The sequence below is a fragment of the Myotis nattereri genome (genome assembly GCF_964212035.1).
Source record: "Myotis nattereri genome assembly, chromosome: 7".
Classification (NCBI taxonomy): domain Eukaryota; kingdom Metazoa; phylum Chordata; class Mammalia; order Chiroptera; family Vespertilionidae; genus Myotis; species Myotis nattereri.
Genome location: NC_138082.1, coordinates 28,171,352 through 28,190,696, shown reverse-complemented (window position 1 = coordinate 28,190,696; position 19,345 = coordinate 28,171,352). Strand labels below are relative to the sequence as shown.

The 19,345-nt window shown below is 39.9% G+C and overlaps 1 protein-coding gene across 1 annotated transcript in view; it reads right to left on the bottom strand.

Moving 5' to 3' along the window:
• COL4A3 (collagen type IV alpha 3 chain) overlaps window positions 1-19,345 on the bottom strand; it is a 120,871-nt gene that overhangs the window by 58,274 nt on the left and 43,252 nt on the right. The window contains exons 2-3 of the mRNA XM_081095749.1: window positions 4,739-4,795; window positions 2,897-2,986 (exon numbers count right to left, since the gene is read on the bottom strand). Coding sequence (XP_080951875.1) covers window positions 2,897-2,986; window positions 4,739-4,795 — 147 coding nt within the window. The remainder of the gene's footprint in view (window positions 1-2,896; window positions 2,987-4,738; window positions 4,796-19,345) is intronic.

The window sequence follows — 19,345 nt, the reverse complement described above, 5'->3', positions numbered from 1 at the left end:
TTGGCAACCCCAAACCCCATAAATGAAAGGTCCAAGTTTTATTGACATCTCAAAGAGTTTTGCTCTTGTGATTATTTCATCGTTAACATGGTTCACTTACTTGCTTGTTTCATTGGAGCTAAAATATTTACCAGTAAGGACAGACAGAGAAAGTTTCATTCAAACCCTGGCTACTGAAAGTAAGGGTCTAACATTGGCATCATCTGGGAGCTTGTTAGAAAAGCAGAATCTCAGGGCCCCCACCTCCCAGCCCTATTGATTCAGATTCTGCATCTCAGCAAGGAGCAGTGATGATTCCTGTTCACATCACTGTCTGACAAGTTCTGCTGTAAACCCGCCCTGGAGCTACCAGCTGCTGGGGTCTGATAAGAATGAGCGACAGTTGCTAAGGTGGCTGAGCACGGCAGCCAATATTTCTGTGCGTGAGAAATACTTCATTAACAAAATGTACCTGCCATGCACAGATAAATACTCAGCCAGGCAAGGACTGCCTGAATCAGAGATAAGCTTGCTTTGGGCGCATACTGAGCACAGTTTTGAGGCCCTGGTTTCTTAGAAAATAATAACCTTAAATGGATACTATTTTAACTAGACCACTGGGTGGGAAAGTTCCATTGTCCAAAAGCTGTTTTCATCATTCCTGAGAGTTTCAGTATTTTTTTTTTTATTTCGGGAAAGGGGCTACAGAGTCTTCTGAGATTGGATGGTCAAGGCCACAGTCAACCTTTTCTGGATGAGGTGAAATTCCTGGCTGCATGACCATGCCCCCTTCTCTGCAGGATGCTATCTGTGTTTTGCAGAAGGCAGAGGAGAGACTTGCAGGTTTCACTTCCCCGTTGTAAATATTCTCATGCAAAACAATATTTAAAAGTAAGGTAGGAAGTTTATACGTTTGAAAAATCTTTTGGTCAGGTTTTGATATCTTTGTCTGCCTTGGATCAAATTATCTTGTGCGGCCACATCTACAAGCTGTGCTTTAAAATATGAACTCCATGTCAACGTGGCACATGGTTTTTCTGAATTAGCTTTACGGAATCCTTGCACATCATTGAACTCTGAGCACCATATGTTCAGAACCTTCATTTTAATGTATTGTTAGCATCATTAAAGAAATGCTGAGAGAAACAAGCAGAATACAGAGAACAAAACGAAAAGGAAGGAGTTAGAATTTAGCTGATCTGATGTATAGGGTTGAAGTGGCCAATTCATTCTACCAGCAAAATGGAGGAAAATATGAGGTCACACCCGGGAGGGAGGCCACAGAATGTATCCAAATTCAGGCATAGAATGTCCAGAATCCAAATGACTTTTCCAAAATTAGGATCACAAGAAGGAGAAATGAAGAAACAACGCATACAGGGATAGACAGGAAATGGTGGAGTTTTTGGAGAACAAGCCATCTTTGCATTTTTACTTGGAAACTACAGATGTGGGTTTAGCTTCTTTGGCTACGGAGGTTGATGCTGGCATTGTATAAAAGCAGCCACCTGTTGGCTGTGTAACCAGGACAAATTACTTAAGTGCTCTGAGTGTCGGCTTCCTCATCCATAAAGTGGAGACAGTAATGAGAACTAGATTATGAATCTCCATCATGATTTCTGGAACCACTGTGAAATGTAAATGAGGTGTAGTCAGCAATACACGGTCTAGTGCTGACACAGAGTACATTTTCAGTAAATATTGCCTTTGATGACCATGTCAATATCCTATAACAATATTTATGGAATTTAAAAAAACTGTGTGGAGATCAATTGTGATTGTCTTCCATAACTTACTGGTTAGTTCATAGTTTGCTGGAGACCAGCAGTCAGGGTTGTGACCATGGGAGTGTGTGAGAGCCTAGGCTTATGTCTGACTAATGTCCACGGCAGGAAAGAGCCATGAGCAATCTAGTAGTTACGAGTTCTTTAGCAAATCCTCTAGGGCACTGATTTAAGCAAAAGCCCTTTGTTTTATCACAGACTTTAGGATAAAAATGTGTGACCAGTGTGAAAGGCAGTAGGCTCTGGTCAGAACGTAGGGTCCCTGATGTTTAAGGGAAGAGTTGAGAAAAAGGAACCCAAGAAAGACAGGAAGGGCGGGAAGCAAGAAGAGAGTCAGAAACAAAGACTGAGCTTCAAGGAGAAGAGAGCAATCCACTCCGTGATCTCTGAGACAAAGCAGAGGGGTCCAGGTCAGACAAAGACACAGAAGTATCCATTGGCACTGGTCACTTGGAGTCATGGGTGATCTCTGCAAGAGTGTTGTCAGGAGAGAGGGGGCCCAAGGCAATTATCACCTGCTGAGGAGTGAATGGAGATGAACTATAGCCAGCCTGGTTAGCTATTTTTTAAAGAAGTTTGACAGAAAGAAAAGACAGGGAAAGGATGGCAATTCTTTGGTCCCTGTACCTGTAAGGTCTAGAGAATGTTTATATTAATATGGGGAAATATTGCTATGTTTAAGGACTGAAAGAGAAAGGCCAACATCAAAAGGAATGTTAGAATATCCCAAGACAAAGGAGATATCTCTTGGAATAAGGTTATACTTATAATTCCAGTGAGCAGGGTACAGTGTGTGTGTGTGTGTGTGGGGGGGGGGGGGTAGGGGGGTGGGAGGGGGTTGTTGGTCCTGAATGGAAGGTGAAAAGAACTCATCTTTCCATGTAGAAGAGAAGAAAGTAGGAGCTGATGCAGACGCAGAAGCTGTGTAGATTGGGAGGAGGAAGTTGAGTAGGGGATTTGAAGATAATAATGATCATTTGCGATGGTCTTGGGTGAGGATGCAGTTGTGAGGGTAAGCAGGAATTTGCCATCAGCTAAGATGTGGAATTCTCTCCATGTTCTCAGGAGCCCAGAGGGTAGGCATAAAGAAGGTGGGTGGGCTGAGTATTCCTCAGCCTTGCAGGCTGATGTACCTTGGGTCCCTGTGGTCCAGGTGAGCCTTCAGGACCTGGGAATCCCTTCAGGCCAGGAGAACCAGGGGGTCCGGGAAGACCTTTCTCTCCCTATTAAAATGAAAACAAGAGGAGAAACACACAGAACAGAAACTCTTCAACAACATACACAGTCTTAACCATTATTTTCCCCCCTTTATGACTTGATAACGTTTTTGCATATTTCCCCCCTTAGATGTAAACAAAAATCAGCCCTCAGCAGTGAGTGGATCAGTAACTGAAAAGCTGCCGGCTATTAGCATTGTCTATAGGCTTGGAAGTGCTGGCCCTTGATTTGTAAGAACTTTAGCCCAAATGGCAGAGTTAACTGAACAGGGAGAGAAAGAAAAATAAAATCCAGAATGAAGGGGAAACCCAGTTAGAAAGATTGAGGTCAGTAGTGTGTTTGTTGAGTGATGGAGAGAGTGAGGACAAGGCACAGGAATGCTGTTGGGAGTGTACACAACTGCTCTGTAGCTTGCAAAGAACAACATGCAGGCAGTGGGTCTTAGTTCTTTCTTGATTACAGAGGAATTTGTAATTCAATATGATATTTGTGCAAGAGATATGTCAAGGGTGGCATAAGTATCTGTGTGAGCTAAATAGTTTTTGTTTTTTTTTTAGAAAGAGTCAGATGATATGGGAAAGCCCCTAGTAATGAGTGAGTGTAAGTGATTTAGGCCCAATGTGTTACATGGTTCTCTGCCAACAAAGAATCTTCCCATGGATCCTGGACTTACTCTTTAACAGTGAAGGCCACCAGTTAATTCGGTCAATTTAGTTACACAATTGGCAAATTATATTTTTAAAGAGAGAGTGAGAGACAGAGATAGAGAGAGAGCATATACCCAATAAAAAGAGAAATAAAAGAATTTGCTAGACTCCTCTCAATACTCAAGTTCCTTCACACATCCCTTCACACATCCTAGATTAGCATCTTGAACACAGTAGGGATTCAATACTGCTTCTAGAATGTGAGAATGAATCATAGTTTCCATCATGAATCTGAGTATAATAGCTTCTGGGGAAAAATCCTAAATCAACTACACATGAATTTTAAAATAATTTAAAATAAATATAATAATAGCTATTATAGTGATCATATAAATTATATGTAAATTGTTTTATCTAGAGAGCTTAAAATATATTCTTTTCAAAGTATTTAAGCAGTCACCTTTCAATATTGTTAAGTAAATCATTAGTGTATCTGAGGAAAGGGTTTTGTGAACAAAGACACAACTTTAGTTCTGCCTCTGTCTTAATTATCACAGATTGCAAGTTAATGGAGCGAATTAATGAGATTTCATCGCATTCCCTCCTCCCCCAGCCCCCTTGAATTCTGCAATGGAGCCACTTCCCTCTGCTAAATGTTTGCCTCAAGTAGAGCGCTGCTACAGGATCCTTCCACCAGGGGGCGGGCCTGCATCAACGCCGAAGGACTTAAAATTTGAGCACTTCAATGTTTAGTTTGTCACTAAGTGAGTGAATTAAGTTATTTCCAGTTGTTCTCTCGTGGTTAGCAAAATTGTAAATAGGGTATACATCAACTTTCCTTTTCGCTAACTTGCCATTTCTTCTTGACAGGCCAAGAGAGTTAAAAATCACTGCCTGTATTTATACAAGTTATCTGAAGCTCCTCTAAAGCCCCCCCCACCCCCCACCCCCCTTTTTTTTCAGGTTAACTTTTACATACAATTACTTTAACACTGGATTTGGGGAATGGAAGAACACACTGCTGATCTTCCTGCCCTTAGTGAAAGAAGAGTGTGAGCTCCAGGATGAGCTCCAAAGAGAAAAGAAGCGAAATTAAGGCTTTACGTTTACCTTCTCCCCTTTGGTCCCGCTGCAGAAGCACTGGCCTTTGTCGGTGCAGACACAGCCCTAGGAAGAGGGAAAGAGAAAGGGTTTTGGGTGAAAACAGCTTAGTAAGTCCCAACTGACTGGGTAAAAGCAAACATAGTTTTCTATTCTTAGAGCATTGAACACTGATCGTTAGAAGTGATGAGATGCGGTGGCAATGTATCAATAGAAATAGAGTAGATAAGGGTGAAGCTGTTGCATATGGAAGAACTGTCAGGTGAATATACATCATTCTCATGGTATTTAAGAATTTTAAGAAATTTATTCATGGAAAAAACCCAACTGTCCTTTTTTTATTTATTTTTTTTTAACAATATACAGTTGAACCATATGAGATTGCCATTGTTGTAGGTAGAACGTGGTCTGATATTGGCAAGTGTTGTAAGTTCAGCATAATGTACATGTATGTATTTGGGTATATTAATTGGTGGCATCTTCTGAGGTTGAGTCTAGGGTTTTCTTTTCTTGAAATAATTCAAGACGGAGAAAAGATGATCAATACCCATGATGTATCTTTAAAGAGAAAAACAAACTAATTCACTAATGCTAATATCAAAGTGTTCTTATTAAAAAACAAAAACTGAACTGTGAGTTTGGCAGCTCTTACCTCCCTAACTAGTCACTTTGACACACGACCCCAGCTTTCACACGTATGCACATGCCAATTCTGATGAAGGCCAGCAGAGGAATAAAAGAGAAATAATTTCATCTAGTGGATTTAAAGTTTATTTTGATATACATTCTATGGTTACATATTTATCTTTCTTCTTTGGGTAAATATTAACTTAAAATGTGTTCTCTTCCCTTACACTGTCCCCACCCCCTCAAAAAAAATTAACTGTCAGCAGAGGCTGGGCAAGGGTAGGAGATGTGCTGACTGGGAAGAAAATTTTTAAAAAATTGACTCAGGTAGTCCCAAAGTCCCAAAGTTGTGCAATCAAAATAAAAATATGCAAACAAAAGTCTTTAATTGAACATATTTCCTGAATATAGGGCAGTAGACTATGCTGTCATTCAAAAGAGGGAGTACATCGCAATTTTAGACATTCATCATATATCCTCACCACATTTTCATACTAGTACATCATAATCTATATGAATAGAAAGCAACTAATTGAAAAGAAAAGTCTGTATTTTCCCCAAGGTTTGGATAGTTGGTATTTTTTTTTTAACAGAGAGAAAGGGAAAGGGATATAGAGATAGAAACATCAATGAGGAGAGAGAGTCATTGATCAACTGCCTCCTGCACACCCCACACTGGGGATCGAGCCCACAATTTGGGCATGTGCCCCGACCAGGAATCAAACAGTACCTCCTGGTTCATAGATTGCTTAGCTAAAAGATACAGCAGCTATATATATATATAATCCTCACCTGGATATATATTTTTTACTGATTTTAGAGAGAGAGGAACAGAGAGGGAGAAAAGAGAAAGAGACATTGATGTGAGAAACTTTAGTCAGTTGCCTCCCACACAATCCCTAACAGGGGATCGAACCTGAATCCTGGTATGCCCCCTGACCAGGAATTGAGACCCGTGATTTTCACAGTAAGTAACAACACTCTAACCATGACTTTCAGAGTAAGTAATAACACTCTAACCAGCCAGGGCACAGTGACCATATTTTTATTTTCATTAATTTTAATTCACTTTTTTGGGCCCATTTGTGAAATGCTATGAATATATTAATGAACTAAAACCCATTAATTACTATTTAATTGCTAAATCCATTAAAAAACAGTCTGGCCAAATGCCATTACTTAGAAGGCATAACTAATAGATATTTCTTAAGCAATATTTTTATTATTTTTCCTCTTCAAACAATAAAATACCTTTTAGTTTCCATATTCCACCATGAAGAAATCATTTGTCTTGAACCGAAAGCTCATAATAATGTTCTTATGTGCTAACCATTAACACATCAGGAAGTGACCAAGGTTATGGTGATGTTTTAGCACTTTTGCATATTTAACAGTTAAACTTGTGAAACTCATTCTTTTAACAGTCACATTCATTTTTTATGACAATAACCTTACTTTGAATGCAAAATAAACATTGATAGTGGAGAATTTTAAGAGGTTTTGAAATTCCAGAAATCACAGGTTTTTCATTTAAAAGCATCATGTACCATTGGGGTCTCAAACCAATATTTTATTAAGCAAATAAATTGTGTGTGTGCTCATGTAGGTCAGGTCTACAAAGGAGCTATCCCCAGGTTTCCAGCTACCTACTAGCTAGAGCAATGATGGCGAACCTTTTGAGCTCAGCTTGTCAGCATTTTGAAAAAACCCTAACTTAACGCTGGTGCCGTGTCACATATAGAAATTTTTTGATATTTGCAACCATAGTAAAACAAAGACTTATATTTTTGATATTTATTTTATATATTTAAATGCCATTTAACAAAGAAAAATCAACCAAAAAAATGAGTTCACGTGTCACCTCTGACACGCGTGTCATAGGTTCGCTATCACTGTACTAGAGCTTTGGACAAATTACTTAATCCTTCCAAGCTACCTCATCTGTAAAAGAAGATGCTAAGCTCTGTCTCAAGGTGTTTTTTGTGAAAAGGACTTGAGGTGCTGCCATAGGGCTCTGCAGAGCCTGTGCCCTGCACTGAGTATAATAGTCAATGGAGACTACCCTTCTCTCTTGTTTTGCTGCAATATCCTATGCCAAAGGACAGACATGCTACTGTGCAACCCTTCCTTCTGCCAGGCGGAACTAGCCATGGTCTTCCCAGAATTTCCTCCTGAAGGGGGTTGGCTAGTTCCAGAGAGCTGGTCTTCATTCTAAGACCAATGGTAAGCAAACTGAGAAGTATTTTGGTTCAACTACAACTGCGTTAACTACAGACATTAATAGTGCTCTTAGAGTAGATTAAATATATTAGTCAATTAAGCAAATATCATGTGTATATGAGCACACACACACTTTGTTTGCTTAATATATTATTGGATTGAGACTCCAACAGTGCGTGATGCTTATAAATGAAAAGTGCCAATCAAATATATTTTACAAAGACAGCAGGTAATTCCAGAAATGCTGGTCAGTTGTCTCTTGCACTTTTCTCTTTGTCTCAATTCCTGTTGTGCTCATGAAGGCCCATATATTGCCTGCAGGTCCATATGGCAGAGGGGTTAAGAGGAGACTTCCTGGGCCTGAATCCCAGCTCTGCGAAGTCACCTGTGTGACTCTATGTGATCTCTAGTGCCTCAGTTTCTGCATCTGTAAGATGGGGTCAAATGGGTTAACACTGTTAAAGTACTTAGACAAGTACATAAGATGTGTACTGGAACAGACTCAGCCCAGAGATGGCACTGTCGGGATCTGCCAGTAAACCTTGGTAAACTCACCCTTCTCTTCCTAGTTACATCTTTACTGTCTTGTCAGTTCTTCACAAATTTATTGTTTCTTTATCCAAAAGATCTCAAAGCTCCTTGCTCTGGTCACTTCTTAGTGTCTTCATTCTCTTGTGAAGGCTCCCACACACATGTAAAAATTTAATTAAAAAATGTGTGTGCTTTTCTCCTGTTAATCTGACTGTCGCTTTAATTTTCAGGTCAGCCAGGGACCCTAAGAGGATCGAGGAAAACTCTTTCCTCCCCCACAGCTGTTTCTGTGGGCTACCAACAGTGTGGGCTTTTACTAACTTATTAACTTAATATTGCTATTTTTAAATGCTCATGAGTTGAGGTTTATTATGTTTACTAGACTGCAGGTAGGAGCTATGTCTGGCAGGCAGTAAAAAATTATCTTTTTATTCCTAAAACTAAGAAAGGATCTAATTATGCACACATGTTTGTTTGTTTATAAATAGGCTAGGAACTAATTTTTGAATAATTTCAGATATGTCCTCTTTCTACTCTCAGAACAGCCCGTGACCAGTTTACATGCATTCTGCTGCCCTCTGTTTAATCTCCCCTCCCCCACGCCCAGCCCAGCCCAGCCCAGCCCAGCCCAGCCCAGCCTGGGTTAGCATAAGGGGAAGCTGGCGACATTCAAAGTTGGTTCACACTCTACCGAGCAAGCCTGTTGATTTTGCAATATATTTATTGACCCTCTGCCCAGCCAATAGCCAGAGGCAAAAGTTTTTGTGTGTGAAAAGCATCAACCATGTGCGGGCAGCTGTGCCAGACAGAGTCCATGGACTGTTCTGTGCCCTTCCACCCTCGTCTGCCTTAAGCAATTGCCCCTGAGCCTTGACAACACGCCCTCCAGTAAAGAGGGGTGCCATCCTTGTGCTGCTTTTTCAGTGGCCCCCTTCTTCCCCACCCTGATGAACCAAAACCAAGTCCCCATACTTGGATATCACAGAAATCTCTCTGCAACTGCCACTTCCTATCTTTCAACTGCTGTCCAGAGAGACACCCCCAGTCTAGACATCTAACCCAGCTGCCTATTTGTGATTTTCTGGATGACAGCAAGCATACAGATCATTGGCGCTGACTCAGAGGTCCCTGCTACATTTGGGAATGAACAATATGTTAAGGGAGCTTCACACATCTTCCATAATGCAGTGAGTGATATTTAAGTCTATAATCATGAACTTGGGCTGTTAGTTGTTTATTTTTTGCCCTGATCAGTACCAAAATGGTAGCGATAGTTAACATTTTCGGAGCACTGACTGAGCATCACCCATAAGACAAGACCACCTTTTCAAATGGAAGTCTTATTTGGATTTTAGAAAAGACTCTGATGTCACATGATTTGAAAATATGGACACTGCTTGAGTAGCAATATTATTCTGCATGCTAAGCAGAAGAAACAGGCTCACTTATGTATGGAAGAGTTAAGCTAGAAAGAGAGTTGATTAAATACCTTTATTTGTGTCTGTTCCTTTTGAAAACCAGAATAAGATGATGAATAAAAAATAAAGTAAGGAATAAAAAATGTATCAACCCAAAGATAAGGAAAACAGGGGAGAAGACTAAAACAGATAAAAAGTGCCAATTAACTTTTGGAAGATGGTGGCGATTGGAAGCTTTGTTATTGCTTTGGCACATTTTCTTTGTTCCAACAAAAGGTAAGATATAAAAAGACAAAATAGAAAATAAATAGATTCAAAAACAAGATAAATGTTTCTGGGAAGCAAAATGCAATGGCAACAGAAAGCAGTGGGAGGGCTGATGCCTGAGAAGCTGGACTAAGTCTGGCAGCCTACTGTGATACCTGGAGTTCGGTTACTGTACCAACTGGGGAGCAGAAGCCAAGAAACACCATTTAATACTATCGTTGACCTTTAATGCAGGTGTTAGGGGCACTGACCCCTGTGCAATCAAAAATCTGCATATAACTTTTGACTCCCCCCAAACTTAACTACTGATGGTCTTCTGCTAAGCAAAAGCCATACTGATAACATAGAAGTCAATTAACATATATTTTGTATGTTGTATATATAACATACTGTATTCTCACAATAAATTAAGCTAAAAAAATATCATTAAAGAAACACCAATTAGAGAGGATATATGCACCCCTATGTTCATAGCAGCACAATTCACCATAGCTAAGATTTGGAAACAGCCTAAGTGTCCATCAGTAGATGACTGGATTAAAAAACTGTGGTACATCTACACAGTGGAATACTATGCTGTGGTAAAAAAGGAGTTCTTACCATTTGCAACAGCATGGATGGAACTGGAGAACATTATGTTAAGTGAAATAAGCCAGTCAGAGAAAGATAAATATTACATGATCTCACTCATTTATGGAATATAATGAACAACATAAACTGATGAACCAAAACAGATCCAGAGACAGAGAAGCATAGATCAGACCGTCAAACCTCAGAGGGAAGGTAAGGGAGGGTGGGGGTAAGGGGGAGAGATCAATCAAAGGACTTATATGCATGCATATAGGCCTAACCAGTGGACACAGACAACAGGGGGTGAGGGCATGATTGGGGGGGGGGGGTAACATGGGGATAAAGACACATGTAATAACTTAATCAATAAAACATTTAAAAAAGAAAATGTCATTAAGAACATTATAAAGAAGAGAAAATACATTTACAGTATTTATTGGAAAAAAAATATCCATGTATAAATGGACCTGTGTAGTTAAACTCATGTTGTTCAAGGGTCAACTGTATTTGGATTGGGGTCATGGAAGAGTCCCAACTGAGGCAGCTCCAAAAAGGGGGGCAAAGGCAAAGGAGGAAGAGAAAGAAAATACAGAGCTGTGGTAGCCAGCCTCTGAGGTGCTCCCCATAATCCCTTGTCCTGGGGTCCATGCCTTTGTATAGTTTCCTCCCACCCTGGATCAGGATTGGTCTGTATGACCAATAGAATAGGGCATTCATGATGCTATGTCACTTCTGAGACTAAGTCATAAAAAGACATGGTGATGTCCATTTTCTGTCTTGGATCACTTGCTCTGGGGAAGCTAACTGCATGTCAAGTCAAGGCCTTATGAAGAGGCCAAAGTCTTGAGGAGTTGAGCCCCCTGATAACAGTCCTGCAAGTGAGCTATCTTGCAAGTTAACCTTCCAACCCTATCAAGCCTTAGGTGACCACTGCCCCAACCTTCAGCTTGACTGCAGCCCCTTGAGAGACCTTGAGACAGCACCACCCAGCGAAGCTGCTCCCAAATCCCTGGCCCTCAGAAAATGTATGAGATAACACTAGTAAGTGTTTGCTGCTTTCAACTGCAAAATTTTGGGACAATTTTTTTAGGCAGTAATAAATAATACAGGGGTCCACCTAAAATTAAAAATTTGATGAAAATGATGAAAGAGAAATTCAGGAGATTTTCCCAGAAAATAAAACCAAAGGAAAAGAGATAAACAATCAGGAAAAAAAGCCAAGAAGGTTTAGGGATCAATCCAGGATGCCCAGTGTCTGACCAACAGGAGTTTCTGAAAAAACAACAGAGAGAGAGAGAAGAAAGGATAAAATTACCAAAGAAATAATAAATGAAAACATTTTTGAAAGTAAAAATGTCAAATGTTCAGATGAACAGAGTCCACTAAATGTCATCCTCTCACATGTGCAGGCACCTGGGGCATGGTATCACAATATTCCAGAACCCTGGAGACAAAGATCCTAGAAGTAAGCAACAAAAGTCACATATAAAAGTAGTGTAATCAACATGGCCTTGGATGTGTCAAGTGTAATAATACCACAGGGAGATATGGCAGGAGGCCTTTAGAATTCTAAGGGAAATGGATCTTCAACTCAGACTTTGCGCACCAACTGATCCAGTGTTTGAGGAAACACAGACATTTTCAGATATGTAATGAATCAAAGATATTACCTTACAGGCACCCATTCATAGAAAACCACTGGAGGATGTGCTCCACCAAAAGGGGAATTGGCCAAGAAAGGGAAAGACATGGTGTCCAGGAGAGACTCTAACTCAAGAAGTCTGTCACAGGAAGACTGGTACAGCTGACCTGATTGGTGCCACCGTGTGGAGGCCTCCCCAGGACAACAAGAAAACAAGAAAATAGTCTGATGGGTGTGACAGTAGAAAATTTAAAACTTCCGGAAAAACAGCAGTTTGTCTGGGAAACTCTACAAACATAAGAAGTAGTGGCTGAGCAGTGAACACATTTTCATAAACACATACTAATGATTTAACAAAAGCTAGGATATGAGCATGTTGGAAAGGTTTGAGAAAAGGGAGGGCAGTGGATCATGGAAAAGTCCTCAGCTATCAAAAGGCAAGTCAGTCACTAATACTAAATTGGGAAACTGGGAAATAGCTTTATAAGTCTGTTTTTTTGTTTTTCAGAAATATGGAGGTCAATAATGGAAGAAACAGCTACAGGAGTTGAAAGTGGTTGCCTCTGTGGAGAGGAAGTTGGGAGAATGCAGCCAGGAGAGGAACTTTGTTTTTGTTCTAAGTCTTCAATAGTGCATGTATTTTATTATTACTTTTAGTATTTTATCATATTTATTTTTATTTTTTTACTGTCTACTTTACTTCACTAAAAATGAACAAGAAAAAATAAAGTTCATTTGGGACAACAAAAAAGAAAGTTCATCTCAAAAGCAGAAAATTTCCTCTTATTTTACATTTAAAGTCCTACAATTTATTATTTTCTCAAGTTCATCTGAAGTGACACTTTCCTCCAATTTGGAAAACTACCAATTTCGTGTGGACTTCCTGGTAGAAAAAAGTACCGTGAGAATAAACATAGGAAAATTTTAAAGAAAAGATTCAGGCAGTTGATGAGAAAAACCTTACGCTGACAATTCTTTGCAGACCAAGGTAAAGCCCAGAGGTTGCCTGACCTCTCACTTGCTATGCACTCTTCTGATGTCGTAACTCAGAGAACATGAAGACTGCAAGAGGCCTTAGGGTTCATCTGTCTTATACTGATTCTGAGGTGGGTCCAGGTTTTATGTGGAGCCCAAAAGTTCTCATTTGCCCTTGGGCAGATGAGCGGCCTGCAGCTTGGTGAGACTGCAGATGTAAAAGCAGAGCCACGCTGCATGTTAGCTCTTCTGCACAGAGCTTTGGCAGATTGGAGAACCAGGGCCCGATAAGTCTGGGAGTTTTGTCTCAGGGGCGATCACTTTAGAGGAGAATAATATTTATGGCTGAATTGGGCTGTGACACATTCCTGGCTGGGGCTGGTCACCACTATGAAACTATCTTCTCCCTTAGAAGGAGAGGGCCGTAGGTGCTGTCCAATTCACGCTGATTGGGGCTGGACATAAGCCAGTAAATCACTAATATAACTCTAAAGAATAAGAAGGCAATCTGATACCCTGAATTTGCTTTTTCAAATGTATGATAGAAATGTTTGGGATGTTTTTGCTGCATTTGTTATGATTCACACACTTCTTTGATGACACCAGTTCAAATCAGATTGTAATGAAGTAAAATCTCCCTCTTTAGTTTCATGGCATTCTAATAGAAATAGAGGTTCTCAATGTTTAGTATCCATGAATTACCTGAAGCCCCTAGTGATCTTACTTTTTCCAGGAGCCCATGTCCAGGGAGTAGGTCTGAGGACCTAGAACCTGCATTTGAAAAGGAGGTTAAGAATCTCCTTTGCATATCAAGCATTAATCAGGAACTAAGACTCCTCTAGAAAACTATTGCCCTAACTTCTGTGGTACAGTGAGAATAAATATAGAAGAGAAAAAACACAATTTACAATTTGTGAAATAAGAAAAAAATTTACTTTTAAAAATAGAGGATAGCTGGGATTAATTATCAACCCCAAGTAAAGTCCCCATTATGCCTCTTCCCTGATTAAAATCATTTCTTCATTCCCTACGGCCAGCAGTGTCAAGTCTAAACTCATCAGCGTGGTGTAAGAGGCTTTCTGTATTCTGGTCCTCACTACTGGCCCTGCCTCAGAGGCCTCTGGTCACCCCAAGCGCTCTTTCAAATTCCTGTGCTTTTCCATGCGGCCCTTCTCTGGCCTGAATGCCCACTGCTCATTCCCCTTGCTCAGCTTGTCTAAATCCTGCCCCTTCCGGAGCAGTTCAAAGGTTACCTCTTTCTGGAAGACCACTTTTCTAATCCTACAAGTAGTTAGTTGCTTTCTCATCTGTTTTGTGCTAAGTGCTCTTACAACATATCCAATTGCATTGTAATTATTTGTTGACATGCAATTTTCTCCAATACCTGGCAAAGAACAGTTCGTGGAGTGGGGCAGAGGGGAGCAGTTCTCACAGGTGGAAACTGTTCCCATAGGTGTGTCACATGACTTAATGGGCCTTTGGGGGTGGAGGGGTCCATATACATGGAAAGGTATAAAGAGTAATAGAACATATACCCCTGCATTTATCACCCAGGGTAGGAAAAAGCACATTACAAATACAGTGCAAGTCTTTAGTGTTGTCTCTGAATCTTCAGTAAAATTTGTTCTATAAAACTGCCTTATTCTGGCCCTGGCCGGTGTCGCTCAGTTTGTTGGGCATCATCTATTCACCAAAAGGTTGCTAGTTAGTTGCCCTGTCAGGGCACATGCCCTGGTTGCAGGCTTGATCCCCGGTAGGGGGCATGGAAAGTGGCAGCCCATCGATGTAATGCTCCCACATGGATGTTTCTCTCTCTCTCCTTCTCTCTTCCTTTCTCTCTAAAAATCAATAAAAATATTGAAGAAAAAAAAGCTGCCTTATTCTAGGGAAACTGAACAAGCCGCACTCTGTCCTGCTCTGGTCCAGGCAGGGACGAATCCTGTGGAAACTGAAATGTTGGGGAGATTCAGTCTTCAGCAGGTACAGGAAATCAGAAAGAAATACTCCGGGAAGCTGCATAAATCATCAGCAGAATTTGGATTCTCCGTGGATTTGAGACGGCACTCAAAGAATTTCAAGTTGTAGCACTGGGGCTACAACTACAAAAAGGAGATGCTCAGTAAATGCCACACATATGAAAAGATAGATTTACATGGTACTAAATGCATAAAGTTGGTGGTAGGTGTAATTTACACAATGATGTAAGACATATGATGGTTATTGAAGCAGCAAAAGGTTAACACTGAAACTGGGCAAATGCCAAGTACCATGCAATGCTTCATGGCACTGAAAACAGATTACAGAGAGATAGGCATATACATACAATGATGACAGCTGGTGTGAGACATCATACAAAAATAAATAGGAAAATGTAAGCGATGTCTCTGGCAAAAGAAACATTTGGATACTTTAGACATTTTGATGATTGACTGAATTATTCTTCTCATGCAGGTGACTAATACCAAGTAAACAAAATTTTAGGAGTAGACAAATGAGAAAGCCTGGGTGAATTCACCAGAGTCCTTGGGATTAGCAGTGGGAGGAAAAATCCACCAGCGGGCAGAGTATATTAGTATAAATGGGAAGGACACTAAGATAAGAGCAGACGCATGAGCTGGACAGCACAGTAAGTGTTTTGAAAAGACAAAGATGAAAGAGGAATAATGAGTCAGAAGACAGAGGTTTCATCCTATGCTATTTCTTAAGATGGGAAGATGAGCCTGCTCAATGGTGATATGTTTTGTAAAAATACAAAAGGATATGAGAAATGGAATTGTTATTAATTCTTAATTTAGAATAAAATCTTAATTTTAGAATAAAAATATATGTAGACAAAATACCCTAATTTAGAATGCAAAGCAATTGAAATTCAGGTCTAAATTTTAAGCATTTTTGGAGCTCTCCGAGATGATTATATTTGCACACTTTCCTAATATTTGCTTTGCTTCTCTCTTAATATTGAAAATATTATTTAGTCTTTGCTCAATAGAGTTTGATTGTTCAGCTTGGATCCACAGAGCAGGCACGTAGATAGCCTGCTTCACTGTTAGTTTAGGAGGGAAGCTATAGAAAGAACAACAGAAGCACATTTAAATTAGTTTCTTTCTTTTTTTAATATATTTTATTGAATTATTTTACAGAGAGGAAGGGAGAGGGATAGAGAGTTAGAAACATCGGTCAGTTGCCTCCTGCATACCCTCTACTGGGGATGTGCCCGCAACCAAGGTACATGCCCTTGACCGGAATCAAACGTGGGACCCTTCAGTCCGCAGACTGACGCTCTATCCACTGAGCCAAACCGGTCAGGGCTAAATTAGTTTCTTAATACAGAGATGTAATCAGTATCATGTCCTAATTTAAGAAAATGCAGTGTTTTTCATATCTTCTTTATTTTGGTAATCCTATAGATTTTATTTATTTTCAACTTATTATTTTATTTTTCCACCACCATTTATCCTCTCTATGCCCTCTTCTACCTCCATCCCCACCCCCCACAATCACTACGCTGTCATGACATCTTTTTAAAATGTATGATTGCATTTTAGAAAACATAAAAGGGGGGTTAGCTACTCTGGAAAGTTTGAATTCAACATGATTACATATACTATATATAGTGGCCAGATTATTATGACCACCCCATCAGTACTTCGTTGGGCCACCTTTTGCCTTCAGTACTGCGGTGATTCTTCTTGGCATTGACTCCACGAGATGTTGAAAGGTGATGCGAGGAATCTGACACCATGCCTGATGAATAGCACTGTCCAGTTCTGTGAGATTTGATGGTTGTGGAACTAGCTCCCTGATGGCTCCTTTAACTTCATCCCACAAATGCTCAATTGGATTGAGATCTGGTGATTGTGGGGGCCACCTGGGCAAGGTAAAGTCTCCCTCATGTTCTTGAAACCACTCTTGCACAATACGAGCACCGTGACATGGTGCATTGTCTTGTTGGAAGAAGCCATCTCCATTGGGATACGCCATCAACATGATAGGATGAACTTGATCAGCAACAATACTTAGGTATTTTGTGCTATTCAGACACTGTTCTACATGAATTAAAGGGCCCAAATCATGCCAGGAAAACATGCCCCAAACCATAACACTGCCCCCACCAGCTTGAAGGGTTGTACTCATGCATGTGGGGTGCATGCTTTCATGCTGTTTCCGCCAAATTCTCACTCTGCCATCTGCATGATGCAACTGGAGACGTGATTCATCAGACCACATGACTTTTTTCCAATGCTCGACTGTCCAATCCTTGTGTTCCTGTGCGAATTGCAGACGTTTTATCTTGGTAACTGCAGACAGCAAAGGTGTTCGAACAGGACTTCGGCTTCCATATCCCATACTATGTAGTGTACAGCTAATTTGCCTACAAACGTCAGGTGGTCATAATAATCTGGCCACTCATAATAACATATATCCCATGTTCAAAGGCTATTAAATCATGTTGTTTACCCATATCTTCAGAAAAAAACCACTTCTACTGTCGTGGTAAACAACCTGCTTCCCTATTTATAATGGTCTGGTCCTCTAGCAACTTCAGCGTGAAATTATAGCTAATTTGCCTACAAACGTCAGGTGGTCATAATAATCTGGCCACTCAGTGTATATGTAGACCTGTCACAGTCCTTTAATAAGACTGGCAGTCAGGCCTAATGAGAGCAGCAGTGTTGTGGGCTGTGCTACAAGTGATTAGACAATGTTAATAATCCTTCAAGTTCAGGTATTTCAAGACACTAACTCTGGGAGTTCCCTTGTGCAGTTGAATGGTGAATGTGAATATTGCAGCAATGCCCAGAGTGTCCTCGGCCCTCCAGCAAGCATGGTCTTGTTTGCAGAAACAAATTTGCAAGGTGGAACCAGCAAAGCCAGGAATGCCCAAAATGATATTTAACTTTCAGGCCTCCACATTTTAATATTTTGTCTAAAAAAAAGTGCTTAGGTCTCATCAGATGGTGTTCAGGACTCTATATGAACACATTTTTCTTGCACAGTTACCTCTGCTATTGAATTCAGTTGCTGAAACCACAAATTTCATTTCTGAATCTTTGCACGGCAAACTGCTAGATGACACACTGATAATTCTCACTATTTATAGCTTCCCTGGAAAAATGCAGAAAGACCCCTAAGTTAACCATCGTACAGTGATGATATACCCAAACATTTTTTTTTCTGTCTGATATCAGCTTTTTCTATAGCCCAAATCTATCAACTGGTTATTGGCACAAACATCCAAATAAAACAGGGGTATAGCTAAGAAAGCATTGTGGCTAAAGTCAAGACAAGCTATTGCAAATGTTTAAAAATAGCAAATGTGCATTCAGAATGCACACACCTGCTACTTAATGAAGAACAACTTACAAACTGCTTAGAAAAGGAGCAAAATGAGATTTATTAAAAGAGTCTCATTTGGATCCAGGGCTGTTGGGGACACATGAAATGTTCTACAAAGTACAATTTCCAGGTAACTGAAGTTTAAGCCTAAAAGTGCCCAAACTTTGTTCATCTGTCATTATAGTATCCACTCCTTGGTCTTTGTAAATAGGTTGTAAGGGACATAATCCTCCATTTCTGAATACTGTTGCTGTCACTGTCAATATGTTTGCACCCTAATAGATTCTTGGCACATACTGATGATTAAGAAATATTTGTCGAGTGATGTTATTGCTTGTATAGTGATACTTGCATCGAAAGCATTCGATTGCAGGATGGTATATGCTTTTAATTGTTACATATGCTTTCTTTTGAGGGAGGCTTTTTTTGTGGTATTAGTATTCTGCCCTTCCTTCTTTCTATTGTTGGTTTCTTGCCCATAGCTGGCTGTACCTCTTCCCACATTTCTAATTGTTTCATATATGCTATTGATTAAGAAATCAGGTAACTAGAGTTTGGTAGAATTGCTTGTAAATTCAGAATAAAGAGACTCTGGGTAAGGTCTGAAGGCCTCAACTATATAAGTTCAAGAGCTTTGTATTATTGTCCTGGTTTTTGATTATTGAGATTGCAAGGGGGGGGGGTAAATAGTAAATAAATATTTCAATAAAATATAAAGTCATATCTTAAACACCTTCTTATTTTTTAAAAAAAGTCTGGTTATGGTAAAATATACATAACATAAAATTCACTGTCATCACCATTTTTAAGTGTACAGTTCAGTAGTGTTAAGTACATTTGCATTTAATTATTTTCATCTTGCAAAATTGGAATTCTGTACCCATGAAATAACTCCCCTTCTCCCCTCCTCTCAGCCCCTGACAATCCCCATTCTTTCTGTCTTTATGAATTGGATGACTCTAGGTGTCCCATATAATTGGACTCATTCATTGTTTATTTTTTGTGACTGGCTTATTTCACTTAGCATAA